This window comes from Podarcis pityusensis, assembly GCF_964106645.2.
Source record: "Podarcis pityusensis genome assembly, chromosome: 11".
Lineage (NCBI taxonomy): Eukaryota > Metazoa > Chordata > Lepidosauria > Squamata > Lacertidae > Podarcis > Podarcis pityusensis.
In genome coordinates, this window is record NC_138036.1 from 2,531,975 (window position 1) to 2,558,087 (window position 26,113).

At 51.0% G+C, this 26,113-nt stretch overlaps 1 protein-coding gene and 1 long non-coding RNA gene across 2 annotated transcripts in view; one reads left to right on the plus strand and one right to left on the minus strand.

Annotated features, from left to right (window-relative positions):
* Positions 1 to 9,864: 9,864 nt before the first annotated feature.
* The window catches only part of LOC308458829, a 334,934-nt gene continuing 318,685 nt past the window's right edge, over positions 9,865 to 26,113 (plus strand). The window contains exon 1 of the long non-coding RNA XR_013977709.1: positions 9,865 to 11,341. This is a non-coding gene — a long non-coding RNA (uncharacterized lncRNA). The remainder of the gene's footprint in view (positions 11,342 to 26,113) is intronic.
* On the minus strand, positions 10,669 to 26,111 carry GALT (galactose-1-phosphate uridylyltransferase). The gene is made up of 11 exons (XM_080973622.1): positions 25,970 to 26,111; positions 24,339 to 24,508; positions 23,066 to 23,141; positions 20,646 to 20,694; positions 19,717 to 19,846; positions 18,214 to 18,270; positions 16,640 to 16,762; positions 16,424 to 16,559; positions 14,835 to 14,918; positions 13,757 to 13,911; positions 10,669 to 12,600 (listed from the first exon to the last, which is right to left on the minus strand). The coding sequence occupies exons 1-11, from the start codon at positions 25,992 to 25,994 to the stop codon at positions 12,535 to 12,537; spliced, it is 1,071 nt and encodes a 356-aa protein (XP_080829748.1). The 5' UTR covers positions 25,995 to 26,111; the 3' UTR covers positions 10,669 to 12,534.

Consider the following 26,113-nt stretch of genomic DNA (forward strand, 5'->3'; position numbering starts at 1 on the left):
CCATGGCTCTACATCTTCCAGATGTTGCTGGACTACAAATCCCATGACCATTGGCCCTGCTGCCTGAAAAGGCTGATGGGAGTTGGAGTCCAGCCGCCAGCTGAGATGCCCAAACACCACCCAAACCATTGCCGTTTTAATTAGTGAAAAAGTAAGCACATTCTCTTTTGCAGCTGTCACTTGATATTGCAATTATCAGGGGAATCAGGCCTTGCAGATAGGCCTCACTAGGATACACAACTGGTAGAAGTTAACTCAAAGAGGAACTCTAGGATCAGAATTCTGAGTCGGTAGCGCCAGATTCAGCAAATTTGAATTCCAATGTTGTTCTGATTCATCTATTCCGTCTCCATCACTGCTCTGCCAGTTTTTGCTCCTCCATTGAGTTAGTCACAGACTCAAGACCTCTTTGTCAGCTCCGCATTCAACCACCTTCCTCCTGAATTCTCCAGCAGCCGCCATCTGCATAATCCTTGTCCTAAATCACAGCCCAACAACCACAGTGCTCGTTAGCTGCTGTTTAATTAAGCAATATGGATCCTGCCTTGATATTTACAATTCCACTCGCTCTGATTGATTGGTGAAAATGTCTCATTTTTAAATACGGCAGCCATAAAGTTTAATACCGCTTGACTTATTGCAAGTTTCATTTACCGCTCCAGATGCCAATCCGGCCCAACCCAAAGCTAGGAGCCGCTGGCCTATTAAATCAACGCTAACTGTGCGTGCAGAAATAGATGATGAGCTTCATTACAACCGGTTTGCTGGGCAATTATTGAGATCTGGATTTACACACTCGTGCAAATCCAACACTTCTTCTCCTGGTCTCCATTAAAGAGGCGAGAGAGGAACATGAGAAGAAAACATTTCATGCAGACCACTGCAAAGTTCTCACGCTCCGCTTCCGAAATCGTGGACAGCTCTTTTTCAAAAAGCTCGAGATATAATTACCTAGACAAGGTGCCCATCCTAGAAACAAGGTTATGTGTGGTTCTGGGAAAGCTGAAGATCTTCAACAGCCAGGGATGAAAGGGAGTTGGAGGGCTGGAACATCTGCAAGGCCAAAGGTTCCCCCATGGTGGAACTTTTCGTGAGAGATGGTGCCATAGAGGCAGTGATGGCCAACATGGAAGGCTTTCAAAGATTAGACAAATTCATGGAGAAGATGGCTATTGATAGCTACTAGTCAGGATGGCTCTGCTCTGCCTCTGTAGCTTCTGAATCCAAGTTACTGGAAACCACAGGAGGGTTGTTATGGTTTAGTCATTTAGTCATGTCCGACTCTTCGTGACCCCATGGACCAGAGCATGCCAGGCACTCCTGTCTTCCACTGCTTTCCCCAGTTTGGTCAAACTCATGCTGGTAGCTTCGAGAACACTGTCCAACCATCTTGTCCTCTGTCGTCCCCTTCTCTTTGTGCCCTCCATCTTTCCCAGCATCAGGGTCTTTTCCAGGGAGTCTTCTCTTCTCATGAGGTGGCCAAAGTCTTGGAGCCTCAGCTTCAGGATCTGTCCTTCCAGTGAGCACTCAGGGCTGATTTCCTTCAGAATGGAGAGGTTTGATCTTCTTGCAGTCCATGGGACTCTCAAGAGTCTCCTCCAGCACCAGAATTCAAAAGCATCAATTCTTCGGCGATCAGCCTTCTTTATGGTCCAGCTCTCACTTCCATACATCACTACTGGGAAAACCAGAGCTTGAACTATACGGACCTTGGTTGGCAAGGTGATAGCTCTTGAACTCGAATCCTGCTTGCGTGGCATCCGGTTTGCCACTGTGAGAACAGGCTGCTGGACTAGATGGGCCATTGGTCTGATCCAACCTCAGGGCTCTTCTCATGTTCTGTTTTGCATGCAGAAGGTCCCAGGCTCATTCTCCAACACCTCTAAGTGGGGCTGGGAGGGACCCTGTCTGAAACCCTAGAGAGCTATTGCCAGTCAGTGTGAACAGTACTGAGCTAGATAATGGTTACCAGATGTCCCCGTTTCCCGGGGACAATCCCTGGATTTACCAATCCGTCCTCAGAATGTCCCCGGATCTCATTTAATGTCCCCGGATTTATATTTTAAGTGTTGTAGATTTATTAGTGGGGAATGAATGTTGCATCATTGGTTCAACGGCACAAGACACATCATATGGGGACTTCCGGCGAGGCAAAATGGTGGGCACCACGGCAGAGAGCAGCTCCTGAAGCCAGCCAGAGCCAACTGCGCTACCAGGCTGGCTCCAGGCTGCTAGGACTGTCACTGCCAAGGCGGAACTAGGGATGCCCAGTGCATCAACTGGGGGAACTGCTGACCCCCCCCAACCCAAATTGAGCCGGGAGCAAGAGTGCCTGGCCACCCGGCTGACTGCCCGGTGGCACTCCAGGGCCAGGAAAACCCCAGAGCTGATGCAGGGATAACGAGAAGAGGAGAAGGAGAAGGAAGAGAGAGGAAGAGGAAGGAGAAAAAAGACCTTGCCACGCTGCCACCGCCGCCACTGAGGAAGAGACGTAGGAGAGCACCGGGAGGGCAAGGACACGTGGCCAAGCCCAGGCCTGACCTGAGCCTACTCCATGGCAGCTAGCACTCCAAGAGAGCAGGCCCAGAGGAAGGCTGCACGACAGAGGAGACCACAGAAGAGAAGATATTACCTCTTAATTTTTTAAAGAGTTTGGATTTGAAGAAGAGTTTGGATTTGATATCCCGCTTTATCACTACCCGAAGGAGTCTCAAAGCGGCTAACAATCTCCTTTCCCTTCCTCCCCCACAACAAACACTCTGTAAGGTGAGTGGGGCTGAGAGACTTCAGAGAAGTGTGACTAGCCCAAGGTCACCCAGCAGCTGCATGTGGAGGAGTGGAGACGCAAACCCGGTTCACCAGATTACAAGTCTACCGCTCTTAATCACTACACCACACTGGCTCTCCAGTGTTTAAAAAAAATACTCTCCAGTATTTAAAAAAATAACTTTTAATAACTTTTTTTTCTCTTTGCAAAAGAAAAAAAAGTGTCCCTGGATTCTTTGAAAAAAATATGGTAACCTTAAGGTAGATGGACCTGTGTTCTGCTGACTCAACATGACATGGATCTGGGATAGGTCAGTCTACTGAGACTCTTCATCACAGGGCTGCAGGTTCAAAACCCACGTTGGGCAAAAGATTCCTGCATTGCAGGGGGTTGGACTAGATGGCACTCACGGTCCCTTCCAACTCTACTGTGCTGGTCCCATGGGTTTCCGTGAGGCATGGTCCGAGTCCAGTCCGAGGTCAAGGGTGCGGTATGGAAGCTGTCCGTCAAGGCTGAAGCGGGGTCCAAGGCAAGGAGCCGGGTGGGATCAGAAACTCTGGCAGAAGAGCAGGACAGGGTGCAGGCAGGAACAGGTTACCAACAACGTTGCTCCCGCAACCTGGGACTGGGCTGGCTGACTTTTATCTGCCCCGAGGCATAGGGCGGCCCCGGTCCACAGGTGACTCGCCTCTCCTGGCCTGGAGGCGAGCACTCCTCCTGCGGGAACTTAGTTCTCTCCGCCTCTCTGCCCTGAGCCTCTGCAGCTCAGGAGAGGCTGGAGGGTACCAGACCCAGAGGCAACCTCAGCTTCCTCTGACGGGGCTGAGAGTGGAGAACCTGCAGGCAATGGGTCCTCCATCACCTGCGGAGCCAGAGCAGATTCAGCTGGTGCCTGCACCTGAGGACCCAGCACAGGTGAGGGCTCTTCAGGTTCAAGCCCCAGCCCTGGCTCAGCTGGTCCTGGAGGCGGGGACTCCTGTGCAGGCTGGGATTCCTCAGGTTCAGCCTCTGAATCCAATTCCCAGGCCATCACATCTACAGTTCTATGACACAATATTTTTGTCTGTGCCCTGCTCCACAAGTTGGATGAATGTATGAAGAGGGGCAATCGAAAAGTCCCCGTCTTCCCAAGAGACAAAACGTTAAGCAGGGGAAGTCAACAGAAAATGCAACTAGCCGGAGCAGAGGTAACTGAGGTTGCAAAGGAAAGGCGGATTGGTGTTAGGGAGTTTTAAAAGGCTCTTTGGATTAAAGAGAGCTGGAATAATTGGACCACTCTATTAGAGAGGAAGAGATATTTGCATCTACCACATAAAAGCCTTCGTATTATGAACGCCAATGTTAATCTGCCGCTTAATATAAGTTCAGCCATAATATATTCAGTCTTTTTTCAATCTTCTAAAGCCTAATTAAAACGAGCTGCCACACCAGGAGATGAACTCAATTACTGTCCAGTGGTATGTAAGCTTCAGAGACTTATTTCCAAAGCTCTCTGATGACCATGTAATTTGTTAACAAGAAAACAAGGCAGAGCACTTCAGGATGATGCCGGGAAGTCTCATGGCACAGGTGCCTGCGGAGGTTGGATTACTACTTGGCCCTGGAGACATCTGGAAGGGGCAGAACTTGCAAGCCCTGGGCTGAAAAAGCCACAGTCCAAAAACTCACAGGCAAAACCAGACTGGTCTAGGGACTGATGAAGGAAGACTCATTCTCTGATCGGTAACACAATCTGACTTTGTTCGGCAACACAAAGATCATGCTCACTTGGTCTCAACACAACGCACAAGCCTAACGATGTAAGTAGAGCCTAGTGGATCAGACCCATGGCCCATCTGGTCCAGCATTCTGTTCTTACAGTGGCCAATTGGAGAAACCCACCATAGGATCTGAGCAACTGGTATTCAGAAGCACTGCTGCTGAACTGTGGAGGGCAAGCAGAGCTATCCTAGCTAGCAACCTTTGATAGCCCTCTCCTCCTCCAGGAACTTGTCCAATCCTCTTTTAAAGTGGGAGCAAGTTCCATAGTTTAACTATGTGCTGTATGGCGGAGCTTTCTTTTAGCTATCCTAAATCTTCCAACATTCAGCTTCACTGAATGTTCATGGGTCCTATCGCTCCAGAGGACAAGTATGCTGGGCCTGGGGGTTAACCTGAGCAACGCGGTCCAAGTCCGGTCCTAAATCCAAAGGTTCTGCTAGGAGTCAGTCTGACGGGGCCAAGGCAGGACACGAGGCAGGAAACCAGGCAAGGACAGGTACAGGATCTCAGGCAGGATCTGGCATACAGCAATGTTGCTCCCGCAACCTGGGGTGGGGTCCGACAGCCTTTTATCTTTGTCGGGGTAGTGGCTAGTCCTGATCCCCCAGTGACTCACCTCCCTGTTTCACCTGAAGGTGAGCACTCCTCCTGCAAGTACTCAGGTCTCTCCTCCTCTCAGACCTTAGTCTCTGCAGCTCGGGAGACGTCGGTGGGTGACTAGACCCAGGGGCCGTCTCAGCCTCCCCTGATCCAACCGGTAGTGGAGCAGCTGTAGGTGATGGCCCAGCTGGAGGCAACGAGGTCATTTCCACATCTAGAGCCAGGGCAGGCTCAGGCCCCTGACTCGGCCCAGCTGGTGCTTGTTGCAGAGGAACCTGTGCAGACTGGGGCTCTTCAGAATCTGGCCCCAGACTAGGTTCAGATGCCGCCTGAGGCAGAGGATCCGGTGCGGACTGAGACTCCTCCGGTTCCGAGTCTGAGCCCCAGTCCCAGGCCATCACACCAAGGCTAGAATGAACAAGTAGAAGTGAGATGGTCAAAGGTCTGGAAACCACCAAGCCTGATGAGGAACAGTTGAGGGAGTTGGGTATCTTTAGCCTCGAAAAGCAGAGACTGAGATGTGATAGGCGTCTTCAGATATCCGAAGGGCTGTCACATGGAAGATGGAGCGAGCTTGTTTTCTCCTGCTCTGGAGGGGAGGACCCAAATCAAAGACTTCAAGTTACAAGAAAGAAGATTGCAACTCAACATCAGGAAGAACTTTCTGATGGTAAGACCTGTTTGACAGCAGAACAGACTCTCTCCCAAGGTGGTAGGCTCTCCTTCAGTGGAGGTTTGTAAGCAGAGGCTGGCTGGCCATCTGTCATGGATGCTTTAGCTGAGACTCCCGAGTTGCAGGAGGCTGGACTACATGATCCTTGGGAACCCTTCCAACTCTGCAGTTCTGAGTTTTTATTACTTAAAATGGCAAGAAAACAGACTTCAGACGAACACAAGTGGGGACTGGACATCCTTTAAAGTCCCTTCCAAATCTATGCTTCTAAAGGCGGTTTGCAGCTAGGGTAGATCAATATGGGACGAGTCCAAAAGAAAAGCCATTGCTTCTAAGTAGGGATGGGGAGACATTCGATTCAGTTTGCATTTAATGACAAACCTACCTAATTTACCCTTTTCCGAAACGACACAAAACCCAACCCTCCTCTGAAATTTGCATTTCTCAGAATTTCACAATGCTGTTCTCCGGCCAAGTAATGTGCATATGCCAATAAATGCAAATATTAGTGAAAACAGCTTACAGAAATTGCTTATCGTTTGGGGAAATTGCTTTGCAAAAAAGTGTATACATTAGGCAAACTTGTGTATTAGGAGAAATTCGCTGATGGGTTTGCATAAGCGTCCGGGTTTCTATTTTTTGGAAAAATTGCAAGCTGATGAGCAAAAGTGAACTGAACTTGGAGGAATGAGAAACAGGCAAATTTTGTGATTGTCCCTGCCAGCCTTCATCCAGGAGAATTCAGTCTCCCTTCCACCTGAAGAGCAAAAAAGGAAGCTGCCATCACAGGTGCCCAACCACTTTGCTGAGGTCAGCCCTGGCGCAGCAAAATTTGGAAGGGTGAGCGACTGGTGCAAACCATCTCCGTGGGCCAAAGAGGATGCAACTGGTGGGCCAAGCCTATTCCAGGGAGCACATCTGCCAGGGAGAGGTGGTGGCTGGGGAGGCGAGGGTCCTTGCTTCAGTGCCAACTGGCCTGTGCTTGTTTCCTCCACACAGGAGAGAGGTACTTGGACGCAACAGCAGGAAGCATGCCTGGACTGCCTAGAGGCCCTTCCCAGCGCAGCACAGGAGAAAAGGAGGATTTGCAAGCCTCAATTTTTGCTCACTTGCCTGAGCCACAGGAGAGGGAGAAAGTAGTAGCAGCAGCCGCAGCCCCCCATGACTGACATTCAGCCGCCTCCCGAAACTGGCAAGCGGTGCCACTGTGAATGTACATCCAGAACTCACTTTGCCATGGAGAATATTGCTTGGCATTTTCCTTCCTCGTCTATTGCCAACGAGGGAATTTGTAGTCATGGAGTTGGCAGTATTTAGCTACCGAGGCTGTGAAGTGCTGCCCCCGCTCCTAAATTCGATCTGATCCTGGGTCCAATTCAGCAGCTCGGAGGAGCCCCAAAATGACCCGGGCCTCTCTTGCTGCAGAGGGTAGGATCTGAACCCATGGCTTCAAGTTAAAAGGGAAGGAGATTCCGACTAAACACCAGGAATAACTTTCTGATGGTAAAGAGCTGTTCGACAGCAAAACGGGCTCCTTTGGACCTTCCTTGGAGGTTTTTAAGCAGAGGTTGGATGGCCATCTGTCATGGGAGCTTTAGCTGAGATTTCTGCATTGCAGGGGGTCAGACTAGATGACCCAAGGGTCCCTTTTCCAGCTCTACAATTTTATCATTCCAAGGCCAACCTGGATCTGAATCGCGCAAGGAACGTGTGGCCTAGGGAGAGTCCCAGGGGGCAGATAGAGAGGGCCAGAGAGCTGCATTCAAAATAAACAGGAAAACAGCAGAGGGTGAGGAAAGAGAAGACTCGTCTCCCCCACCAAGGACCTTCAAATGTTAAAAGCAAACAGAAACCCTGTTCCGTTAAACAAAGAGCACGCTTCTGCGTGCCCTTTGAAAAGCTAACAGTGAGAGGACGCTGAGGGGTCCTTTCAAAGGTTGGGTGCTGAAATGGAAGAAGCCCCCTTGCCCAATCCACTCATTTCAAGCAGTCAAATCTCCACCTGTGATTGTGAAGAGATGCAGACAGGGAAAGGAACTATTTACACTCATCGTTTCCAGTCGGGAGCAAATTGCATTGCACTAAGACACCATTTAGGGACGCGGGTGGCGCTGTGGGTCAAACCACAGAGCCTAGGACTTGCCAATCAGAAGGTTGGCGGTTCAAATCCCCGCGACAGGGTGAGCTCCCATTACTCGGTCCCTGCTCCTGCCAACCTAGCAGTTCGAAAGCACACCAGTGCAAGTAGATAAATAGGTACCGCTCTGGCGGGAAGGTAAACGGCATTTCCGTGCGCTGCTCTGGTTCGCCAGAAGTGGCTTAGTCATGCTGGCCACATGACCCGGAAGCTGTACACCAGCTCCCTCAGCCAGTAAAGCGAGATGAGCGGCGCAACCCCAGAGTCAGTCACGACTGGACCTAATGGTCAGGGGTCCCTTTACCCTTTAAGACGCCATTTGCTTCCTTCCTCCCTGCCTCCGGGACACAAACTAAACACAATAATGAAATCCTCGTTGTGGGATTGGTGGAATTTTCACTGCTCGCAGCTAGAGAACAGAGAGGAGTTGTTGTTTTTCTTAGAAAAGCACCTTTTCCTCCCTTCAGGACACTTTGGCGAGCCTCCTGGATCCCACTTCCATTGCTATCTGGTGACGGCAGCGAGAACGGAAAGACCTTAAGAGCAGACTCTGCCTTTCTTCGGAGGCGGCCAGTGAAGATCATGTAGTGATCTGCTCACCTCGTGCAATTAGGAATCCTACTGGAAGCATGGTAGAAACCTTTCTCAGCGCAAGGGCCGCATTTCCTTATAGGCAACCTCTGAGGGGCCACATCCCACAGGTGGGCAGGGTGTGGGTTTTCTCCTCCCTTCTGGAGCTTTTGGCAAATGATGCGTTGTTGTGGCGGCAGGTGGCTGTTGCAAGACACCAGTTGCTGGAAACCGGTGGAGGGAAGGATGACTCTGGTGCTCAAATCCTGCTTGCGGATTGGGCAATGTGAGAACAGGACACTGGACTAGACGGGCCATTGGCCTGATCCAGCAGGTGATCTTCTGATGTTCTTAGCAGCTTATCAAATCAAAAGCAGTTTGATTCACTGCAGCAGTTTGACTCACATCTGGCAGAGCTCTTCTTCGGCTTGCACCCAGCGGTTCTGAGGACATCTCCAAGGTCAAGTAAGGAATTGGTGGCTGAGCTAAGACCCACAGCCTTACACACACACACACACACACACACACACACACACACACACCCTCTAGTGTTTCAAGCCACAAAATGCCTCTCTGCACCCTGGGGCTGTTTTCGCACCAGGCATCTGTTTCCGCTTGGAAGCAGTAGGTCGGAGGCGGGTGCAGAATCTCAATTCCTCCAGGCGGCGTAAAGATTAATTACAAATGGGCCTTTAAAAATAAATTTGACAATTTAGATGCAGGAGGAGAGAGGGAAATAAAGCTGTGACTCCCATTAGGAACAAGATGACTCCTAAATACACTGTGTTAACAGCGTTCAGAAGCAGCCGAAATGTCGGCCTCCAGCCAGCTGCCTCGGGCGCGTGAGCAGGAGGAGGCCGGAGGCAGCGGCTGGAGTTGCGCGGAGGGCAGATGAGTGTGAAAATTAATTAGGCACCAGGGCTTTTGCCGGCGAGGTGGGAGGGGAAACAGGGCAAGCCTCCCTGGACTGGCTTCTGAGCTAAATGCCCGGTGCCGTCTCAAACGGCATGTCCAGGCCTAGAACAAGGGAAGGTGTGCAATGGCTGCGCAGCTGATCCTGCAGACACCATTTGCACATTCTGCTGCCTCTCAGCTGCCCTGTCCAACTTCGCTCAGTCAGAAGCCTAAGGAAATACCTGCCGCAACAGGTCTGAGCAGACCCTGTGTGATGGCCTGGGACTTGGGCTCGGAACTGGAGGAGTCTCAGGCCGCACCGGATCCTTTGCCTCAGGCATCACCTGAACCTAGTCTGGGGCCTGATTCTGAAGAGTCTCAGTCTGCACAGGTTCCCCTGCAACAAACACCAGCTGGGCCGGGTCAGGGGGCTGAGCCTGCCCTGGCTCCAGATGCAGGGATGATCTCGTTGCCTCCAGCTGGGCCATCACTTACAGCTGCTCCACTACCGGTTGGGTCAGGGGAGGCTGAGGCGGCCCCTGGGTCTAGTAACCCACCGATGTCTCCCAAGCTGCAGAGACTCAGGTCTGAGAGAAGGAGAGACCTGAGTACTCTTCAGGAGGAGTGCTCGCCTTCGGGCGAAACAGGGAGGTGAGTCGCCGGGGGATCATGACCGGCCGTTACCCCATCAGAGATAAAAGGCTGCCGGACCCTGCCCCAGGTTGTGGGAGCAACGTTGCTGCTTGCTGGAGCCTGCCTGTTACCCTGTGCCTGACCTAGCCTGGTTTCCTGCCTTGCCCCTGTTGGACTGACTCCTTGTGGAATCCTTGGATTCAGGTCCAGACCTGGACCGCGTTGCTCGGGTTAACCCCAGGGCCCAGCACACCCTGGACTGCTGGACCATACGAAGGCAAGAAGAGTCCGGCCGGCCGCCCCTCCAGTCCATCACTCCAAGGCCCCTCGCCAGGAAGTATGTTCTCTGCTCACATCTCTGCTCAGCTTCCCAGGAAACGACGAAAAGCTAGAAACGAGCTTCAAAATGAAACCCGCTCGAAGACCACCCACATTAAGGGACCCTGCATGGCTTTGCCATCTAAAGGGTCTCTGAGCAGCCTGTAAAGAAATCAGCCCTCTGGAGGAGGCTCACTGCAGTCAGAACATGTCAGGATAAGCTCATACACATCCCACCCTTTCTAGTATCTCTGAGATACGCACTATAAATTCCTCTGTTAGAACTGAGCGGATGAAAACTGAAAGAACAGACTGTTCAGTAGAACAGATTTTCCTTTACGTTTTTATTTGAAAGGGTTTGGATTTTGATTAAAAAAAGAGGGGTCGATAATGGAGCCAAAATTCATCCCTGCCTCTCGCCAAATGCTGCTTCTTAACCCTGTCCTGTTCAGGCTCCGGGAGACGATGGAGAAAGAAAGTCGACCGAGTGCCTTCCATGCGGAACTTCCTCCTGCTAATCCCTTTCTCCTTCATTGAGATTTATCTGTTGCCTATTCACTGAGCTGATTCAGCCCCACACAAAGATTGGAAGTGGCGGGGGAGAGGGGGAACCGAAGGCATTCAGAGGCATTTAAGAACTATCTCCTTGGCCGCAAAGAGCAGCAGGAAGCAGATGCCTCTGCCAAGCCGAGCTCTGATCTGCTCTCTCTGGCTAGGACATTTCAGCGCCCTCTAGCCGTGGCACTGACCAATTTCCCATCTTCAGGTAGGGATACAGCTATGGGGCTGACATCTAGCAGAGCTTCTGGGAGCAGTCTCCCACTTGCACTTGGGTCTCTTCACCACAACCCAGACCAGCCATTTCCTGGCTACTCCTCTAAATTGGATATTCTTTTTCTTTCTTTGGCAATCCCTCGTAGCCGAGGAAGATTGTCTTCCATGAACACGGTCTTAACAGTGAGTCCATAGTAAAATGAAAATCAGATAGGTGGGACTTGGGGAAGCCCAATGTTTAGAAAAATAAGGCTATGACAAGAATTTGTTTGTATTGTTTGTTTTTCTGTTTGTGTTCTTTATTTGAATTATAAAATGAATTAAAAATGGGGGGGGGGGAATTAACAGTGAGTCCGTAAGTGACTTTGGAGGCCAATTCTGGATCCACACGTCCTTCCACAGTGGGGACATAGGTTTCCAGGCAGGAGTTGATCACGGTGTGGATTTGCCAAGCATGCCTTCCTCTTGGCACGTTTCTCCCTTGCGTCCTGAGTTCGAAAGTCTTCAAAGCCCACGACACCTTTGGTAAAGCCTGTTCTCCAACTGGAGCACTCGCAGGCCAGTGTTTCCCATTTGTCGGTGTTTATGCTACATTTTTAAGATCGGACGCATGGGGGTCTTTGCCCAAGCAGGACAGATGTGTGGCAAATGTTCCTTGTGTTCAAGACCTCAGTGAAAACAACTGAAGGCTTATGACAGCCGGGGAGGGGGCAGGAACAGATAAAGAGAGGAAGGTAAGGATCACCCAGTTACCACACATCTACTACATCTTCTAAATAAGGTCCATCTTAATACCTGTAGCTCCCTGCAATAGGGAGGAGAACACAGTGAACAGAATGATCCACCAGTGGAAGCATTTAAATTTTGGTGTTGGAAGGGTTTGTTTCCAATGCCCATTTCTTAGTAATAATAATAATAATTTATTATTTATACCCCACCCATCTGGCTGAGTTTCCCCAGCCACTCTGGGCTGCTCCCAATTGAGTGTTAAAAACAATACAGCATTAGAGCAGCTTGGGTCATAGAATCATAGAACTGTGGAGCTGGAAAGGACCCAGGGTTCACCGAGATGTCCAACCCCTGTAGTGCAGGAACCACAGATCATGTAGCCTTTGCAGGAATAGTGGACCCAAAAGGTTTTGCTGAGCCTTTTCACCAAGAGGAGAGGACGCTTCTCCCAGAAAAGCTCGATTGGCCTCAAAAGACCTCGGTTTAGCAGGGCAGAAAGACGATTCCAGCTCGGCCCCGGCTGCCAAAGCTATACACAGCCCGCGCCACGTGCCCTGCACAGCTCCCAAATTACAGAAGCTTCCCCCACAGGAACGATTCATGCTGATCCCCTTTATCCAAAATCACAGTGATCAACCAAGGGTCCCAAACCCAAAAGGTCCCTGCTGTGCTTCTGTGCTATGAAGTTTCTCTTCGTTTCAGCTGATAATGCTCTTCAGGCAGGTTTCTCAAGCGCTCGGCAGCCTGTGGGGAAAAAGGGAATTGGTGTGTGCACTGTTAGAATTCCTGGTCTATGATTGCAGTCATGGGATTTTTGTCTGTCACATGACGGTGTGTGTTTTGACTCCACAGAGTGGGAAGTGACGGAGACAGGATGTTTGTGTTACTGTGTTCCGTGAAGTGGGGCTATTGTCCTTTGTTCTTTTTCTCTTTACTGTCTGATGCTAGAGAGAGAAAGAGGGAGCCATGTTGCAGTGCTCCGTGTGTGTTTATATGTAAATAAAGTAGATTAGCCAAAATGCTGAGTTGTTGAGGTCTGTCACACAATTTGTGCAAACTCTGCGGATCTCTAAGTGTGCCGGTGTCGGTTGGCATCGGTCGCTGTGATGTTCGGGCTGAAGAAAGCTTTTGAAGCTCCCGAACGATCGACCAGGAGGGAGAGAACATGCCAGTCAGGCATGTGTCTCTGCCAGGGTCCTACTTGAGTGTAGGCTGAACTCCTGACAGTCAAAGAGAAGGCCCAGGAAAAGGAGAGCCTCTCTGCCCCAATCCAACCAGGCCTCAAACTTGCTAAAGAATAAAGAACTTAGAATAACTCTATTCCAGCAATATTCACCACTGCCCCTCCTGTCGCCTTCTTTCTTGTTTCCACAAACTTCTGCCATAAATTGCCTTCTTAACCCATTCACAATGTGTATCTAAGAATGTAAGAGCAGCCGGCTGGATCAGGCCAATGGCCCATCTGGTCCAGCATCACAGTGGACAACCAGATGTTGTGGGAAACCCAGAAGCAGGATTCAAGCACAACAGCAGGACTCTCCTCTCCTGTGGTTTCCAACACCTGATACTTGGAAGCATTGCTGCGTAGACAGAGCAGAGCCATCGTGGCCAATAGCCATCGAAAGCCCTCTCCTCCATGAACTGGTCCAATCCGCTTGTAAAGCCATCTAGGATTGGCGGCCATCACTGCCATCTTGTGGCAGGGAGTTCCACAGTTTAACTATGCGCTGAGAAATGGCGTTTTCTTTCCTCTGCCCTGAATCTCCCAATGTTCAGCTTCACTGGATGTCCACGAGGCCCAGTGTAATGAGCGAGGGAGAAAAACTTACCTCTTTCCAGGCCAAGCACCGTTTTACAAACTCTTATCCTGTCCCCTCTTTACTTGCCAAGCTCCACTCACCTGCTCGGGCGTCAAGTCCCTCTGAGCCTGAGCCAGCATTTCGTAGCCAACCATGAACTTGCGGACGGTGGCCGAACGCAGCAAAGGGGGGTAGTAATGGGCATGCAGCTGCCAGTGGCTGCAGTCGGCGTCAATGTAGGGTCCTGTTGGGGCTCCTATTAGAGGAGGAGAGAAAAGGGGTGAGGCTGGGGCACCGCAAGGCAGAGAGTCAGGTGCTGGCTAGTGCAGGGGACGCAGATGCGTTGGCAGGATCAGGGCCAAATGGGTAAATCTGACCCTCACCATCAGGAAAGGAAGACTGGGAAGGAATTCTGCCCCGCGGAGGACTTAAGGTCCATGAATAACCATAGTTTAGAGGTCGCGGGTCCTAAGGAAGCCAGACTATCCTCCACCAGGGCCAGGGCCTTCTCAGTGATGGCTCCGCTCTGTCCCAGGAGACCAGGGCCCCTCAGGATTTAACCTCCTTCCATCAGGCCTGTAAGACAGAGCTATTCTGCCTGGCCTTTCTTAATTCAGCCTGATCTTCTATTTCCCTTCTCTTCCCTCCCCCTCCCCTTTTTATGAAGATCACCCGCTCTGAGACCCCACAGCTAATTCTCCCCTGGTCTCCTCGCTGGCCCAAATAGGACTAGTTTAGCCAGCTAGCCCTGGTGATTATCTAATGCTTATTAGATGGATTTCCCCTAAATTGATTTCTGAACTTTGGATTTTATTGTTATTCATGGTTTTATACTGTATTTTATGCTGCTTTTACAATTAAGTGTTTTAAATTTGTTGTTAGCAGCCCTGAGCCCAGTTTTTGAACCAGGAAGGGCAGGGTATAAATAAAAAAATATATATTATTTATTTATTATCGAGAGTTGGTCAAGGAGAGAGGACAGGGCAAACAAAGACTCCTGTCCTCCTAACAGAAAAGGAAAGGTTGAGCAAGGCAGGCCTTGCTGCCAGGCAACCTTGCATCACAAGGGGTTGGACTAGATTGGGGCAGCCCAACTATTCATACCAAGTGGGCTTCAAGAGAACTTCGACACAGAATCAAAATCCTTGGGCAGCTGAAATTTCTCTGCCCCGCGCTTACCATGCCACCCCATGGAGTAAGGGAAGGAGATCTGGAAGAGGTTGTCGTACTTGGTGAGAAGCCTCTTCATGATGGAAGCCAGGCCTGAAACGCAGGAGACCCAGAAACATCAGCCCGCTTGCCTTGTGTGCGGAATCTTGCTCAGAAAGCTTCCGTGGATTAAGATCCTTCATATAAAGCTCACAGCCCAAGCTCCGGCCAGCAGCAGGAATCCCACCTGAGGCGTCTTTCCCAGGTAACAATTGCACTGATTCTGCTGTGGCCGCCCAGTCTCAACCTGGCTCCATCAGTCAAGCCCACCTGAGACACAAGGCCGATAACATGCACAGGGCAACAGTGATGGAGCTGCTCTCAAGCATCATCACAAAGTTCGGTGGACCAGGAAGAGGCCCTTCATGGCTTGAATGTGGCCCCATAGATCAAATCATCTATCCTTGACCTTAAAAGACCCCTCCAGGTGCTCTGGCCCACCTGCTCTCAAAGACCTTCAGCAGGTGACCGTTCCACACAACATATTTGTTTATTTAATTGCACTTACAGTCTTCACTTTTCCTACAGGGAGATTGAGGCGGCGTATGTGGTTCACCCCACGGCTTTTTGTTTTCAAGAAAAATAGGTGCCAGAACGCACTATGAACTACTGCAATGCGCTCTACGTGGGGCTACCTTTGAAGGTGACCCAGAAACTACAACTAATCCAGAATGTGGCAGCTAGAATGGTGACTGGGAGTGGCCGCCGAGACCACATAACACCGGTCTTGAAAGACCTACATTGGCTCCCAGTACGTTTCCGAGCACAATTCAAAGTGTTGGTGCTGACCTTTAAAGCCCTAAACGGCCTCGGCCCAGTATACCTGAAGGAGTGTCTCCACCCCCATTACTCCGAGGGCCTTCTGGCAGTTCCCTCACTGCAAGAAACCAAGTTACAGGGAACCAGGAAGAGGGCCTTCTCGGTAGTGGAATGCCCTGTGGAACACCATCCCACCAGATGTCAAAGAGAACAACAACTACCAGACTTTTAGAAGACATCTGAAGGCGGCCCTGTTTAGGGAAGCTTTTAACGTTTAACAGACCACTGTATTTTAATACTTTGTTGGAAACCGCCCAGAGTGCCTGGGGAAACCCAGCCAGGTGGGCGGGGTACAAATAATAAATTCTATTCTATTCTATTCTATTCTATCTAGAGGTCTTAGCAGACCACAAACTTCACCTGAGTCAATGGTGTGATGCAGCAGGAAGAAAAAAAGATTCTAGGATTCCTGTATTGGGCGGGGCATAAATTATTATTATTATTATTATTATTATTATTATTATTATTATTTTGTTACAGTAAGTTGTTGGGCAACTCGGGGTAGCCCTAAACAGTTGCCAGCTTGACAACATCCGTGCCTCCACCTTCCCTTGCACACACATACCCCACACCTAAGTGTGCAGGTTCTCCACTCATACAATGCCAAGGGCAGTCTGTTCCTCTGGGAATGCCCCCTCTATTCCTTCTTCTTGGATTGTCCCTGCTTCCCTTGTCCCCACATTTCAGGGAGGCGACAGCGCCGGTTCCATGACCCCGCCCTCTTCCGCCCGGGCACTCACTGTCTCTTTCCCCGTCCTGGAGGTCCTGAAAGCGACGGACGTGTCGTCGTCGAGGAAGCAGGAGGGTCTGAAAAGGCCACACCGCCCAGTAGGGCACCACCACCACCCAGTCAGAGTTCTCCACCACAATCCGCTCCTGCCAGGGATCACAAAGAGGGGCTAAGCCACAGGTCCAAGCACCACTGCCACCCTCCCCGCGCGCCAGGGATCCCCGACCTTCCTCTCGGCTTCCAGCTGGGCGTATTCGAGTAGCATGGGGGTGCCACGCTCGCAAAGGTGCTTCTGCTGCGTCCGGTCCTCCAGGGAGGCTTCGTTGGGCAGGAAATTGCTGGCCCAGACCTAGAGAGGGGACGAGGAGGGATGTATCAGTGCAGCCGGTCAATTCAAAAGCCTCCATGCTCAAGTCTAACCAACTGAGGTGTAGCGGCAGAACATCTGCTTTCAATGCACAAGGTTCCAGGTAGGGCTGGGAAAGTCCCCTGCTTGGAACCCTGAAGTCACTTGCTAGTCAGGGTACATCTGACTCAGGGGAAGACAGCTTCCAATGCAACTTTCCCTGGAAAACACAGTGCCTCAAAGCACAGGCACAATTTACAGTAGGCTACTTGCAGGCTTACATTGCCACCATGTGGACAACATTTTAAGAGCAAGTAAGATAAAGGTAGAGACACCGGTGGCGCTGTGGGTTAAACCACAGAGCCTAGGACTTGCCGATCAGAAGGTCAGCGGTTTGAATCCCCGTGATGGGGTGAGCTCCCGTTGCTCGGTCCCTGCTCCTGCCAACCTAGCAGTTCGAAAGCACGTCAAAGTGCAAGTAGATAAATAGGGTACCGCTCTGGCGGGAAGGTAAACAGTGTTTCCGTGTGCCGCTCTGGTTCACCAGAAGCGGCTTAGTCCTGCTGGCCACATGACCCGGAAGCTGTACGCCGGCTCCCTCGGCCAATAAAGCGAGATGAGCGCTGCAACCCCAGAGTCAGACACGACTGGACCTAATGGTCAGGGGTCCCTTTACCTTTATCTTTAAGATAAAGGTAAAAGGTAAAAGACTCCTGGACGGTGAAGTCCAGTCAAAGGTGACTATGGGGTTGTGGCACTCATCTCGCTTTCAGGCCGAGGGAGCCGGCATTTGTCCACAGACAGCTTTCTGGGTCATGTGGCCAGCATGACTAAACCATTTTTGGTGCAACCCAACACTGTGACAGAAACCAGAGCACACCGAAACGCCATTTACCTTCCTGCTGCAGCGGTACCTATTTATCTACTTGCACTGGTGTGCTTTCGAACTGCTAGGTTGGCAGGAGCAGGGACAGAGTAACGGGAGCTCACTCCATCCTGGGGATTTAAACGGCCAACCTTTTGATCGGCACGCCCAAAAGGCTCAGTGGTTTAGACCACAGCACCACCCGCATCCCCTGAAAAGCAACGACAAGGAGGACGTTCCACATGTCGAATCATAGAATTGGAAGGGACCCCCAGGGGCCATCTACACCAACCCCCCGCCCCCCACAGTGCAGGAATCTCAACTAAAGAATCCCTGACTTTTGGCCATCCAACTTCTGCTTGAAAACCTCCAAGGTAGGAGAGTCCACCACCTTCCAAGGGAGTCTGTTCCACTGTCCAACAGCTCTTACTGTCAGCATGTTCTTCCTGCTGTTTAGTCGGAATCGCCTTCCGTGCCATTTGAACTCACTGGTTTGGGTCCCACCCTCTGAAGAGCCACGACCAGTCAGTGGAGGCAACACTGAGCTAACTGGCTCAGAAGAAGGCAGCTTCTTAGAAAACCTCCTTACCTGGCAGTGAGGGTGGGGGTTGGAACAGCCCATCATGGCTCCTTTGTTCTCAAAGATCTGCAAGGAGGAAAAGGAGCGATCTTATGCAACCTCATGACTGGTACCTCTCAAACCCCCTTTGAACTGACCAGTGGCCAAAGTTCCAAGGCAGGGAAACTGGTTCCCTATTCTGGATTCTTAAGAGAAATTGTGCTTTTGTACAGTAAGCCGATTTCTACACACCCACAAGTCCCTCTCTAGCCTACCCCCAGGCTAACAAGAAGCAGGGACAGAGTTGAAAGATGCATTGCAGCCAGGCAAAAACGAAGAGGACGCCTAGGCAGATCAGCTCAGGAGAGTGTCTGGCCTTGGTAGAACCCCACGGGCCAGTTAGAGAGGCTAAGGGTTCCCCATTCCTGCTCCAGATCGCTCGCCATTTTTGCCTTCTAAAAGGGAAACTGTTGCTTCTCTCCAGGAAGAACGGGCAGCCTAAGAAGGGATGGAGCAGGAGATAATGTAAGAACATAAGAGCCTGCTGGATCAGGCCCAAGACCCACCTAGTCCAGCATCCTGTTCTCACAGTGGCTAAGCAGCTGCCATTATGGGAGACCCACAGAGCAGGATCCGATCACAAGAGCCCTCTCCCCTCTCCTATGGTTCCAGTAATTGCTATTCAGAAGCATTGCTGCTTCCAACCATGGGGGCAGAGCGTAGCCATCATGGCTAGGAGCCATCATGGCTTTCTGCAGCAGCAAGTTCTGTAGTTTAACTATGCTCTTGGTCATTAATTGAACTAGCCCCGCTGTACACCAGGGAGGGCTGTGTGGGGAGTATCTTCCTTTAAATTCCTAGGAGTTTATCTCAGTGAAGACCTTACTTGGAAAATCAATACAACCCAGGTGGTTAAGAAAGCCCAACAGAGACTCCATCTCCTCAGAATATTGCGAAAGAACAATGTCAATCAACATTTGATGATCTCCTTCTACCGGTCAACAATAGAAAGTGTCCTTTCCTACTGCATCACGCTGTGGGACGCTGGTTTGACATCAATTGATAGGAAGTGCCTACAGAGGGTGGTGAATACAGCATAAGATATTATGGGCTGTCCCATGAATCCGCTGGATGAAATAGCGGAAGAACGTTGCCTCAGGAGAGTAAGGAAAATTCTCAGGGATGATTCACACCCTGGCCAGTACTTTCTTATTCTCCTGCCCTCAGGCAGAAGATATAGAAGCAGGATTAGTCGCACCAACAGGGTAAAGAACAGCTTCTATCCATGGGCTGTTAGGCTGCTGAATGAAAAGATAACAACAGGGCAACGGACTTTCGGGTTTGGTGGGTGTGCGTCAGCAAACGAGGGGAATTAAGACTAAGAGAGCTGAGTGGGGGGTGCTCCTGTAATCTCAATTGTACAAGTGACAACAAAGTATTTCAATTTCAATAACATGAGGGTTAGTAAGAATGAAGTCTTGGGGCAGGAGGGGTTGTGGTGGTTGGCCAAGGTAGGTCCTTTCAGCAACTGACCTGCACCCAGGAGTAAGAGGCACCCAGCTCCACAGCTATCTCTGACCACTTGTCAATCACGCTGCGGATCTCGGCAAGTGACATGAGGGGCAGAGTCATGTCAGACCAGGGGTGGAAGCACATCACTTTGCTGGGAGGAAAGGGAAAAGGAGAAGGAGCAGAAATCCTAGAGTCAAGGGGCTGGAAGGACCCAGGTCATCCAATCCAGCCCAACCCCAAACCATCTGCATCCCAAGTACAGGACAGGTCTGAATGAGGTATGCCACTCTTAAGTGGCTGCAGAGCAAACAACTCCACATTTTAATTCATAGAAAGTATACTACTTAATTACAGTCATACCTCGGGTTACAGATGTTTCAGGTTGCGTTTTTTCAGGTCATGGACCGCCGAAACCCAGAAATACTGGATGGGTTACTTCCGGGTTTCAGCGGTCACGCATGCGCAGAAGCGCTAAATCAAGCTTTGCGCATGCACAGAAGAACTGAATTGCAACCTGCACATGCGCAGCCGCGCCGCTGTGGGTTGTGAACGCTGCGGGTTGCAAACGTGCATCCCACACGTATCACGTTCGCAACCCAAGAGTCCACTGTATATATATATATTTAAACACAAAGCAGTTTACAAAAAAGAGTAAAATAGCAGAGGTGGCCTTGCGATCCCTGGAACTAGAAATCATGCATTTTCTAGAAGTCATGCATATGGAAGTAGAAAGCCAGACTGTTGGGCAAATCATGATACGATGGAGGCAAGGCAAGACAAGCCGAGGAATTCTTACTCTGCAAAAACTGTTCGCAGTTCCTGGAAAAGGCAGAGAGAAGGACTGGGCCAAGAAGGGAAAAGTGCAAAAAGAAGCAACACAAGGGAACCCTAAGCCAGCCATTCAGCTCAGCAGGAGGGCAGGGCTGGGGAACACAAGGTGCCGGATTTACCACACGCCTCGAGCGGACGCTGCACGGAACAAGGGGTGGTCGCCAGCATCTGGGGAAGGAGAGGAAATCCAGTGAGAAACGCAGGGAGGTGGGCAACGGGTGCAGTCCAAGAAAGCCAGGAAGAAGCCAGCGTACCAGGAGGCTGCACAGCTGCGACGTCAGCCTCCCCAGACCCCACAAATTCATCTTCTAGCCCAGCCAGGGACTTGTCATCAGTGCTACTGCTCGACTGCAATCCCGCCCGCCACATCCTGCAGTGAACTCTGCTACCCCCAACTTAGGAGGGACTTTCAGGCCTTATGTATATGGTGCACACTGTGAAGGGCAAGCGAGAGGTTTGTACACTCATACCTCCTCTTGCAAATGCTTCATGCTGCGTTTTTTCAGGTTAAAAATGCAGCAAACCTGGAAGTGTTTACTTCCGGGTTTTGCCATGCGCTGCACGTGCAGAAGTGTTCTGTGCGGTTCATGGATGCGCAGAAGTGCTCTATTGCGCTTTGCACATGCGCAGAAGTGCCACTCTGGTTACGGACTTTTCAGGGTGCGAACACCATCCCAGAACGGATCGTGTCTGCAACCAGAGGTACCACTGTTCATGGTGGTGCAACATCCCCTCAGCATACAGTGGTACTTTGGGTTACATACGCTTCAGGTTACATACGCTTCAGGTTACAGACTCCACTAACTCAGAAATATTACCTCCGAAATATTAAGAACTTTGCTTCAGGATGAGAACAGAAATTGTGCAGCGGCGGCATGGCAGCAGTGGGAGGCCCCATTAGCTAAAGTGGTGCTTCAGGTTAAGAACGGACCTCCGGAACGAATTATGTTCTTAACCCAAGGTACCACTGTATTGTAAATCAACAAGGGGAAACTGTTCCTAATCCTGGACTACACAGAGATGTCACACTGCATGGATGCCTGCTGACAGCTCAGGAATTGCCAGTGGATCTCCATGGATGGAGGGGTATCTTTAAGTGCAGCAAACAGGATAAAGAAGATCCCATTATTCTGCAGACTTCAACCATGGCTCTCCACAGTGCAGGCGCATCCAGCATGAGGTGGTCCCAGGCCCTTGCCTGTTTTGCACAGAAGCAGTAAGCCAACTGGGGCGCTCCACAAGAGAACCCGACCGACCCCTGGAATGGAATGCTGGACTGGATGGGCCCTTGGCCTCATCCAGCAAGGCTCTTCTCGTGCCAATACCTTACACTTAATCTTTGCATTGTACAGTGGTGCCCCGCAAGACGAATGCCTCGCAAGACGGAAAACCTGCTAGACGAAAGGGTTTTCTGTTTTTGAGTTGCTTCGCAGGACGAATTTCCCTATGGGCTTGCTTCGCAAGACGAAAATGTCTTGCGAGTCTTGAGATATTTTTTTTCGCTTTCCCCCCCCCTTTTTCTAAGCCGCTAAGCCGCTAATAGCCTTTTAGCAGCTAAGCCGCTAAGCCTTTAATAGCCGCTAAACCGCTAATAGCGCTAATCCGCTAATCGGGTTGCTTCGCAAGACGAAAAAACTGCTAGACGAAGACACTCGCGGAACGGATTAATTTCGTCTTGCAAGGCACCACTGTATTGGTTGTGTTTAGAATAGATTTATGAAAGATTTAGAAAACTTATTGATTAGAATATTTGTATGAGATTGTATGGGGAAAATACGGGATAACAGATATAATTTTGCTTAAAATGTATATAGGAAGTGCATGGAAGCGATGGAAGCCAATCAGTGAAATTTTATTATTGAGATATTTGTAGAATAAGTCTGGAAGAAATTCTTCCAACTTTTCTTATTCTTCTTTTTCTCCTTATTTTTTCGTTTCTTCCTTTTTTCTTTTTTGTTCTTTTTTTATGTGTGTGTGCTTATCTGAAATATGTATGTATGTATTTGCAGTATTTTGTTTGTATTTTGTAATAATTATGTTAAATAATTTTTTTTAAAAAAGGTTCCTCTCGTGTTACATTGCATCCTGCCTGTCAGAAAAGACAAGATCCCCTCTCGGAGTACTTTAGCAACTTTTGTCACATCAGGATGAGCCTTTGAAACAAATCCAATCAAGATGAGCTCCTTTCCCTCCATCCACATTCCCCAGGACATCCATGGGCAGCTAACATTTTACAGCTATATCACAGACCCTCAACTTTGAAAAAATGCTGCAACCTGCAGCAGAACTGCCACGTGCCTTTTTTTTCCTTTCTCACAAGGCCCTTCTGCTTTTAACTGCTGGAATCCTTACGGCTGAACAGGTAGCCCTGCCAGAAACAAAAACACACAGCAACCCTAACTGGAAGCTATTCACGATATTAACAAAGGTTCCTGGCTCATTCCCTGCGGAGGAGGACTCATTAAATGGGTTCTCCTTGAGCCTCATCTTCCTTGGTAAACGGTTAAGTGCTAATAAGAAAAACCAGGCGAATTCTTACCAGGCTCCGGGGCATCTGGCTGCAGTGCAGGGAAGTCGTTGTCAAAGACAAACGTGCTCTCGTAGTGGGGATTCACCTGCATGAGGAAAAACACAGCAAAACACAGATTGCAGACAGGCTGCTGAGCTGCAAGACCGTAGGGCCGCAACTTTAGTTTCAACTCTCTACCAAATATTTCCAAGATTTTAGTCTTTAGGACCAGGGAGGAAATTCCCCAAGAATTGAGAGGACAGGGAAGAGAGAGTCAGTCATACCTGCAACCATAAAATCCAATGAAAACCAAATTCTGCTTTACTGGGATTCCAATATTTCAATTTGGACAGGATGTGCTATTTTCTGGAGGAACTTGTTAGAAAATGGTTCTCAGGGGGTGATGGTGGAGAGCAGAATGATTTCGGAGAGCTGTGCTGGACAGTAAAAAAAAATTAACCCACCCCACTACTCCTGATGTTTCTGTGGAAAGCCTCATGTTGGCTTTTGACTGTCCTGCAGACACTGCTGGAGAGTATATTAAAAAAATAAAAATCACAGGCACAAGATAACAGGCTCTTTCTGCTTCACAACATATAGGGGGTCTATTAGCCAGTGTTGTGTAGTGGTTAGAGTGTTAGACTCGGACCTGGGAAACCAACGTTAAAATCCCCTCGTATCCATGAGCTTACCTGGGTGAATTTAGGCCAGTCACTGTCTCTCAGCCTAGCCTAATTCATAGAGTTACTATGAGGTTAAAACTGGGGAGGAACAGAGGCAGGCATTCCTCTTTAAGTATTTGGAGAAAAGGTGGGATGTAAAAGTGATAAATAAACACAACTGATGGTTATGAACTGATTTATGGCCTCCATGCAGGTGGTGCTGTGGGTTAAACCACAGAGCCTAGGACTTGCCGATCGGAAGGTCGGCGGTTCGAATCCCCGTGACAGGGTGAGCTCCCGTTGCTCAGTCCCTGCTCCTGCCAACCTAGCAGTTTGAAAGCACGTCAAAGTGCAAGTAGATAAATAGGTACCGCTCCAGCGGGAAGGTTTCCGTTTCCTTGCGCTGCTCTGGTTCGCCAGAAGCAGCTTAGTCCTGCTGGCCACATAATCCAGAAGCTGTACGGCGGCTCCCTCGGCCAATAAAGCGAGATGAGCGCCGCAACCCCAGAGTCGGCCATGACTGGACTTAATGGTCAGGGGTCTCTTTACCTTTACCGTTTATGGCTTCCATTGAGGATTGAGGGTGGCCCATGCAGCCAAAGGGGCCTGTATCGCCCTCCCTGCCCCTGGCAACGCAGTACCTGGCCATTGGCTCTCTTGGCTCCGGGGCACAAAGGGTTGCCCAGATCACAGCGCGGGATGTCCTCCTGGGGCGGCTTCTCCACCTGCCCCTGCCAGGGGCGCCGCATGCGGTGGGCAGAGACCAGCACCCAGTCATCGCGCAAGGGGTTGTAGCGCAGGTGCTGGTGCTCTGCGGAGGAAGGGAGCAGAGTTAGAGACGCAGGAACACAAGGCGGGGGACAGGCGGCTAGGGCACCACCACCACCACCATGACCCCTAGGACCCCCGTCCCCTTTAGCCCTGCCTGTCTCCCTGACCACAGACCCCTCCATGTCATGACAGAAGCCCCGCCCCTCCAACGCAAGCCCCACCCACCACACCAATCAGCAGCAGGCCCCTCCCATTTAAGGCAAGCTCCACCCACACACAAGAACAAGCCCCTCCCCTCCAAGGCAAGCCACACCCAGCAGCAGGCCCCTCCCATTTAAGGCAAGCTCCACCCACACATAAGAACAAGCCCCTCCCCTCCAAGGCAAGCCACACCCAGCAGCAGGCCCCTCCCATTTAAGGCAAGCTCCACCCACACATAACAAGCCCCACCCCTCCAAGGCAAGCCACACCCAGCAGCAGGCCCCTCCCATTCAAGGCAAGCTCCACCCACACATAAGAACAAGCCCCTCCCCTCCAAGGCAAGCCACACCCACCACACCCAGCAGCAGGCCCCTCCCATTTAAGGCAAGCTCCACCCACACATAAGAACAAGCCCCTCCCCTCCAAGGCAAGCCACACCCAGCAGCAGGCCCCTCCCATTCAAGGCAAGCTCCACCCACACATAAGAACAAGCCCCTCCCCTCCAAGGCAAGCCACACCCAGCAGCAGGCCCCTCCCATTCAAGGCAAGCTCCACCCACACATAAGAACAAGCCCCTCCCCTCCAAGGCAAGCCACACCCAGCAGCAGGCCCCTCCCATTCAAGGCAAGCTCCACCCACACATAAGAACAAGCCCCTCCCCTCCAAGGCAAGCCACACCCAGCAGCAGGCCCCTCCCATTCAAGGCAAGCTCCACCCACACATAAGAACAAGCCCCTCCCCTCCAAGGCAAGCCACACCCAGCAGCAGGCCCCTCCCATTCAAGGCAAGCTCCACCCACACATAAGAACAAGCCCCTCCCCTCCAAGGCAAGCCACACCCAGCAGCAGGCCCCTCCCATTCAAGGCAAGCTCCACCCACACATAAGAACAAGCCCCTCCCCTCCAAGGCAAGCCACACCCAGCAGCAGGCCCCTCCCATTCAAGGCAAGCTCCACCCACACATAAGAACAAGCCCCTCCCCTCCAAGGCAAGCCACACCCAGCAGCAGGCCCCTCCCATTTAAGGCAAGCTCCACCCACCTCCCCTCGCAACAAGCCCCTCCCCTCCAAGGCAAGCCACACCCAGCAGCAGGCCCCTCCCATTTAAGGCAAGCTCCACCCACCTCCCCTCGCAACAAGCCCCTCCCCTCCAAGGCAAGCCCCGCCCTTCTGCATATCAACCCTCGTCTCCTTGGCAACAGCGCCCTCCCACCCCGTGACAGCAAAGAACGGGGCGGGGCTAAGAAAGGCCTCTCAACTCCCAAGCCCCCCCCTCCATCGCGCTCTCCCTGCAGGTGGTACCGCTGGGCTGGAACTTCTCCGCCATCCTCCGCCGCTTCCTTCTCTCCGGCCCCGCCAGTCCGTCACGTGACCATCAGCGCACCGTCACGTGAACTTGCCCCGAAGGGCGCGCGGGTCAGCCCGGACGCACGCGGTTGGCCGAGC